General features: G+C 35.2%; 1 protein-coding gene across 1 annotated transcript; it reads left to right on the top strand.

The window, feature by feature from the left end:
• Positions 1–3,220: 3,220 nt before the first annotated feature.
• LOC144556723 (putative disease resistance protein RGA3) lies at positions 3,221–7,486 on the top strand. The gene has a single exon (XM_078305130.1). The coding sequence runs from the start codon at positions 3,295–3,297 to the stop codon at positions 7,090–7,092; it is 3,798 nt and encodes a 1,265-aa protein (XP_078161256.1). The 5' UTR covers positions 3,221–3,294; the 3' UTR covers positions 7,093–7,486.
• Positions 7,487–8,153: the final 667 nt, after the last annotated feature.

Raw genomic sequence — 8,153 nt, forward strand, 5'->3', positions numbered from 1 at the left:
TTTTAAAATAGATATAGCTTTTTAGAAATTAAATGTGCTAGAAGGATGACAATATTTTCTGTATTTACCTAGAAGTGAATTTTGAACCGGGATCAATAGCTCATAATCCAAGCATTTTTATTTTGTGAGAATTTCATATATAGCACTCAAATACTATGAAATTACATATTTACCATCCAAATTTTTGTAATTACATATTTACCATCTAAAAATCTAATAACTCACATATTTACCCAATATAACTTTAGTATATATCAAATATACCCAAAACTCACATTAATTATGTTTAATTTTCTTAAAACTATAATTAATCGAGGATTAATTTAGCAATCTCTATTTTTTTTCCTTAGAACCGTTCTTCTTTATAGCCAATATAAAAGATTAAAATCAGTTTCAAACTGAGCCAACAACAAAACACAGATTCTCAAAACTAGTTACTATTTTAATAACGGGTTGCGATATCATCGTCGAATTCAGTATGAGTTATTTTGTTGGAAAAGTTGGAGCGATTATCTTGTTTTAAGACGATCAGGCTGGAGTTGGAATCCTTAATTTATAGTTTGTTGCCCATTCTCTCCGAGTTTAAGCGGAATAGACGATATGAGGAGAGAGATTTAAGCGAAATTGGAAAGTTACGTCAAAAAAGACGGGAAAGAAATTTGTGCGCAAAAGAGGAAGGGACATAGAAGGAGAAGAGACTAAATGACTTATTAATTATATTTTATATAATTTTAAACTTAATAATCTCATTTTTGATTAATTGGGTAAATATGTGAGTTATTAGATTTTTAGATGGTAAATGTGTAATTATAGAAATTTGGATGGTAAATACGTAATTTCATAGTTTTTGAGTGGTATATATGAAATTCTCCCTTTTACTTTTTTTTTCCAATAACACATAAAGAAATATATTAATTTTTTTTACAGTCGCGAAAAATTCGGCCTGAAAAATGTTGATCCGGATTATTTATCGCAGTCTTTCTAATAAATCAAATTATATTGTGTTCCATCTATTTTAAAAAAAAAGATTTAACATTTCTGATATTTCAATACAAAAAATAAATAAATTAAAAAATTCTATTTTGTAAAAAAAAAGGAAAAAAAAGAAGAAAAAACACAAAACTGGTTATTTAGTCACCGGTTGTATTTCTTGAAACCGGTTATTTAGTCACCGGACCAATTTCTGGATCCGGTAGCTAAATAACCAGAAAGAGGGGCTTTGTCCGGTTATTTAGTCACCGAAAGGGGCAGATTTCGAATTCCTCTGAAAAGTTGGATAGATTTTGTAGTTTTATAATATTTTGGGTATTAATAAAAATCTTGGGTCTAATTTAATATTTAAAAATACAGTGTACATGCGTCAAAGTCTGATTTAATATTTTAAAATACGTCTTATTGTAGTATAGAACTACATGTATAAAAAATCCACAAAATATTCTCCAATATGTTCTAATTTTCTAAAGTTTCATTAATTTGATAAATAAAATAAAAGTTTTGTCTAATTATATTATATTAGTATCTCTTGCATTTTCATATTCGATCAAGATTATCTATTTTTTTTATTTAGTTCGTAAATTTTAAAAGGGGAAATTTCACTTATACCCCTTCTAACATTCATAATATTAGATTTAGCCTTCTAAATTTAAAAAACTCACAAATGTACACAATATATTGCATTTTGTATTCAATCTCATTTTAAATTTGTAAATTATTCATTTTACACTTTGTTCAAAAAATAAAATAATACGTAATTTGTTTAAAATAAATATATGGTCTTCTGATTGATCAGGTGTGAAGACAAATAGTTCATTTTATTACTCGTGACACATACACAAGCGTGCACCTAAATATCACTGTGTATGTGTCACAAGTGAAAAAAATAAAACCATTTGCCCTAAGAAAAAGACCAAGTAGAATACCAAACATTTTTCTTACACCTATTGTGTATTTTTATTTTCTAATAAAATGAGAACTTTATAGATTTAAAATGAGTTTTAATTAGGGGTGAAAACGGAGCGGATACGGATACGGATACGGATAGTAAACGGATATCAAAATTCAAAACCAAATCCGCCTTAAACGGATACGGATACGGAACGGATAGTCCACGGACACGGATTCGAATAGGGATATAAAACGAATAATGGTCGGATAATTAAGATATATGAACTTCTAAAATACAAATATTAATTAAAACATTAAATATAAATATTAATGAACTTATAAGAGATGAAAGATAATCTATTCATATAATATATATATATCAAATAAGTGTATGGTAACAAAAGATGTTGTGGTGTAGTGGTTTGAAGCTTAGTCTTAAGGCATTGAGATGGGAGGACATGGGTTCAAATCCCACCTATAGCAAATATTTATTCCTCTTTTATATGGGTTTGGCCAAACTATCCGAATCCGGATATCCGCTCCGTTTAGGACTCCGTATCCGAATCCGGATCTTTTATGGATTTCCGAAAATTATCCGAATCCGTATCCGGAAATTATCCGGATTTGGATTATATCCGGATACGGAGGGCTCCATTTTCACCCCTAGTTTTAATCAAAAATGCAATAAATTGGATAAAGTTGTTTGTTTTATAAATTTAGAAGAAGAAATACGTAATTTCAATTTTTTTTAAAGGTATACATGAAATTCCCCATTTGAAAATTACCTGCCACATGCTCCGTAATTTAAAATACTGTCCTTGCGTAAAGAAAATGAAAATTCAATTTTTTTAAAAGGTATACATGAAATTCCCCATTTGAAAATTGCCTGCCACATACTCCGTAATTTAAAATATTATCCTTACTAATTTATTTTTTATTTTTCCCTTGCGTAAAGAAACCGATGATGCAGATATCTTAGAACAGATCTTTAGCGGGCAATAACATCGTAATTTCACATTTGAATTTTTCAATATTATTGTAACAAATGAATAAATTATGGATCAGTTCACCTGTCAATACAAAAAAATGACGACATTTGGGGTCAACTCCGAGTGCATTCCTCTGAGATACCTCAAATTTTGCGTGACCGACGTGTCCGGTGCCTATTCGGGGGTAGCGCAGGGGCCCAATATTATTGAGCTTCGAGATTCGTGTAGAACGTATTTGAACGGTTTAGATTTTCCAAAAGTCACTCAAAATATGAGATATCTCAGAGGATGCGAATTCGTCGCGTGCTACTTCTCTCTCCTGGAAGTAAGAAGATTCGATTCAGCACGCAAAACATTTCCATTTTTTCTCGTAGCAAAGGTAACCTATAGTCTATAGAGCTCATTCATCATAGATTCATACATGGCATTAGTAACTGAAACTGTTGCAACTGCCATCATTGGTCAATTGGTAGACACTGTTTTTAGCTACGCCGACGGTTCCTGGTGGCCGATTGCAAATGCCGTGAAAGCAGAGGTCGAGAAGCTACACGTGGCACTTCCTCAGGTCAAGGCAGTTTTGCATGCAACACAGAGAGGTAAAATCAACCAAAGAGACCCCAATTTAGAGGTGTGGATGTGGCAATTTAGAGATGCCATGGAGGAGGCTGAAGATGTGCTCGATGAGATCGAGTACTGCAAGCTGGAAGAGAAAGTCAGGGCCCGAGATAACATGGTCACCGGTCCTTTCTCTGGCTGCAAAAGAAAGCTGGTAAGTGTTTTTAAGAGAGCAATTGTTAATGACAGGGTTTTAAAAAAATTGAGGGATGCTGTGAAAGGGTTAGAAACTGTTGTTGCTGGTGTGAGACCCTTTGTTGAGTTAGTGAGAGGTCTCAATCAAGAAGTAGCTGCGTACAATTTCCGTCAAACCGGCCCGTTGTTGGCTGACACAGTAATCGGGCGAGAGAAGGAGAAAATCATGATTTTTGAATGGTTGACAACTGAGGTCGATGGTAACTTTCAAGAACCGCTCTCGGCATTTGTGATATTCGGAGCTGGTGGAATGGGAAAAACCACTTTTGCTCAATTAGTTTGCAATGATCAAAATGTGAAAGAGAATTTCGAGCAAATCGCATGGGCATGTGTGTCGGATAACGACAACATAGTTGATGCAGCAACAGTAATAAAAATGATCATAGAAGATTTTATCAAGAAGAAATGTGATCTCGGTAATTTAAGTACGCTACAAACAAGTCTACAGGAGATCGTCTCCACAAAGAAATTCCTACTGGTATTAGATGATGTTTGGAGAGACGACACCAGCTCCGAATGGGAGAAAATTCTGGCACCATTGAAATCTGGTCAGAGGGGAAGCAAAATTTTATTGACCACCCGAATGGAGTCGGTGGCGCATATGATTGCCGGGTTGATGAATGGAGAAAAGAAAATTCTGAGATTAGAAGGCTTATGTGAGAAAGATTTTATTACTCTATTATTCAGGTATGCATTTGCTGGTACCAACCCTGATGAATACCAACATCTCCATGAAATTGGTAATCAAATGGCAAAGAAACTTTGGGCATGCCCGCTAGCCGCAAAAGTCATTGGCGGTGTCTTGAATAATACCTTAAATTTTGAATATTGGAACAAAGTTCTCAGGGAGGATTTACCAGATGTACAAACAAGCAAGGATGACATAATGGGTATTTTAAAATTGAGCTATTACCATCTCCCTTCGAATCTCCAGTCATGTTTTAGGTATTGTAGCATATTTCCTCGAGATGTGATACTCGGAGAGAAATATTTGGTTGAGAAGTGGATGGGTTCAGGATTAATCCCGAAGCATGAACACGGGAAGAGGCCCGAGGATATAGCACACGAGTACTTAGGTCAACTAACTGCAAAATCATTTCTTATCAAGGAAAAAGTGCGTCATGATGCACCGAACGATAACGTATACAGGATCCATGATCTTTTACATAATCTTGCACAATCCCTTTCCATAGGTGAGTGCTTGAGAATCACCGAACGTGCAATGCACATTCCTCCAACAATACGTCATTTGTCAATTAAGGCTAAAAACATTGACAACCTTAAAGAAATTGGCCATCTCAAAAAGTTACACACTCTCGAGATTACTTGTGAAGAGCATGATTTGGATGACAACCTTGGATTAAATGAAATCTTAATGGGGATGAAAAGCCTACGCTCGTTAAGTGTATACACAAGGGCAATCACAAACCTTCCAAGTTGCATAGGAGATCTAATACACCTTAGAAGCATATCATTTGAAGGCCAAAGAACCTCAAAACAAAATATTTGTCGGGTTCCCGAGTCATTCTTTCAGCTTTATCACCTAATGCTATTCAGTCTGAGGGATCAAATTGATATCGAAGAATGCGGCTTAGAAGGTATGTGTAACCTGATAAATTTGCGATATTTAGAGGTATTTTGTCATCAAGATACATCTATTCCTTGGGTGGGAAATCTACATTCTCTTCAGGAATTAAATGATTTTTGTGTCAGAAAAGACACAGGTTACAGTATAGCCGAACTAAAACACCTTACAGAATTGCGGAAACTATGTATACATGATCTTCACAACATAAACAATCCTTGTGAAGCTTTAGAAGCTAACATAAATCAGAAATATCGTCTCAAAGCGCTCAGCTTAAATTGGTCCAAAGGTAACAGAGATAGAGACAAATTGGTAGCTAACAACCTCAGACCACCAGTCAATTTGAATGAATTGGAAATATCTGGTTATTCTGGTATTAGACCCCCCAATTGGATGATTGATCAATCTATGTGTAACTTAGTATCTGTTACACTAAGCAGCTGTTTTAAACTAAAAATTCTTCCACCTCTTGGCCAGATAAGTTCACTCAGGCATCTGAATTTGAATGGTTTAACAACAGTAAAGCAATTTGGGGATTCATTATATGGCAGGAATGGCACCTGTACTATCTTTCCGTCGCTGACAGAGCTTGAAATTTACAACATGCCAGAATGGATCGAGTGGACTGGTGTTGATGACAAGCCACTTTTCCCTCGGCTTGAAATGTTGTATATCAATGATTGCCCTAAATTGAAAGATATACCCACTCTAACTCCTAGTTTAAAGAGACTCAGCATTTCTCATGCAGGATTGGGTACTCTTCCCGGTCTTTATCAACTTGCCGGCAATGGCAGAGAAGGAGCGTCTTCGACATCATTCGCACCGTCTTTATCTTCTCTATATGTTGTGGAGTGTCCAAATATCACAACTCTAGTTGGATCTCCATTGCTACATCAATTAGAAAACAATCACGTTCTTGAGAATTTATCCATAAAAAATTGTAGAAGCCTGTTGCATATTCCTGTCAAATTGCTGGTAGAACTTAACTTTCTTTCTAGGCTGACAATTTTTGATTGCCCGAAACTGATAGCACATGGATCAATACAATTGCCCAAAAGGCTAAAGTGCCTCTCTTTTGGATCTTGCGGTGACCTCGAGCCTCTGATTTTTAGATCATTGCAAGATCTTACCGCCCTCGTGGAGTTGAGAATTACTAATTGTCGAAGCATACAATCCCTTCCCCCAAGAGTGGTTTTCTCAAATCTAAAAAACCTTAGCGAATTAAGTATAGATGAGTGCAATGATCTGACATCACTGGGTGGAATAGAAGAGCTAACAGCTCTTAGAAGCTTAACAATTCAGAAATGTGAGAAGCTTATTGAAATTTCATTGCTACAGCCGCCAATAATTTCTGAGAATAACGAAACTGGTCTTGCAGGACATCATTTAATGCTTGAAAAACTTCAAGAACTGTTAATAGACCACAGTTCACTATTGATGCTGATTCCATTGAGAAATCTCAAAACCGTTAGATCTTTGCGAATTTGGGATAGTTGCCGAATCGCATCTTTGCCCGAGCAGTGGTTGCTGCAGAATCGCTTCTCTCTCCAAAATCTCACGCTGCGTGGTGTTTTGTCTTTACAATCCTTGCCCTCAAGCTTGGAAAGCATGCACTGTTTACGGGATCTGACTATCCAAGGGGCTAGATTGCTAAGTTCTCTTCCAAACCTCCCTGCTTCGTTGAAATATCTGACTATCAGAGGTTGTCAGGCTGAATTGAAGGACATGTGTGGAAGTGAAAATGGTATTTATTGGTCTAAGATATCTCATATTCAAACCATGCTCATTGAATCAGTTGAAGATGAAAACTCTCATCAAATTTGATTGACAGCTGCTTGCTTTGATGTATGTGTTCTTCTCTTCTGCTCTTGTTTGTTTGTTATTATTTGGTATAAAGCATATTCTTAATCATATCACCTACAAAAATCCACTGTCGTCTTGAACGAAATGAAACAGTCTTCTAGGTTACACCATTTTCCTGGAAGGATGAATTGTACAAATAATAGTTCCTTGTCAGTTAACTAGAAATATAACTTCTGCTATTGTTTCAATTCTTTTTTTTCTTTTTGGAAAGATTTGTTGTTTATTTGTGTATCTGAACAAGCGTGTTTTAAAATTGAGTTGGGTAGATTTGTAATTGCTGTTACTTGTTCTAATATTTGCCGATTTTTTTATTAATACCTTAAAAAATAAAGAAAATATCAAATGTCCTCGATATATATATATTTTTTTAAAATATGCCCTGACCACCCAAACGTGGGGGCCAAGTTTTTCTACCAAACCGTCCAGCATTGGGACGGTCAACTTTTTTTTTTTGACCAAACCGCCCATGGGCGCTCCATGTTTGGGCAGTCAGCTACAGTATTTTTTTAAAAAAAATTTAGAGATCTTATGTAACATTGTTTCATCTTATAATTATTTGAAAAATATTTTTATTTTGGAGTCAATTATTAACCTAGCTAATTTATGAAGGTATTATCCTAAATTCATAGTTTTGTGCATTTATGTGATAAGTGGCCATACTATGATATTATAAATATATTAGGTTCATCTTTGAACTTTATTCAGTTAATATAAATATATTAGTTGTTGAGAAGAGGAGCATTAATTGGGTCTAAAATAATCAGTGATATGGCCCAAAATTAATCCGTTTAAAGAGGGGAATTTTCTTTAGAACAAATCGGACGGCTGAGAAGGAGACAACACTGAATGAACAGTGCAAAACCCATTCAGGATTATATATATAAAACAGATTTCCTGTGGGCCCCATCTGTCAGCCTTACTGTAGTTATCACTGTTGCAGTACTGTAGCAGACTCCCATCAGGATTATATATATATAATAGATTTGGCGTGCAGAGCATGGAGTGGGGCGAAGAAGACGAGA

This window comes from Carex rostrata, chromosome 7, assembly GCF_964058835.1.
Source record: "Carex rostrata chromosome 7, lpCarRost1.2, whole genome shotgun sequence".
Taxonomy (NCBI): domain Eukaryota; kingdom Viridiplantae; phylum Streptophyta; class Magnoliopsida; order Poales; family Cyperaceae; genus Carex; species Carex rostrata.

What these genes read in the sequence shown, in the direction of transcription:
- LOC144556723 (XM_078305130.1), top strand. Translation starts at nt 3,295, where the DNA reads ATGGCATTAGTAACTGAAACTGTTGCAACTGCCATCATTGGTCAATTG.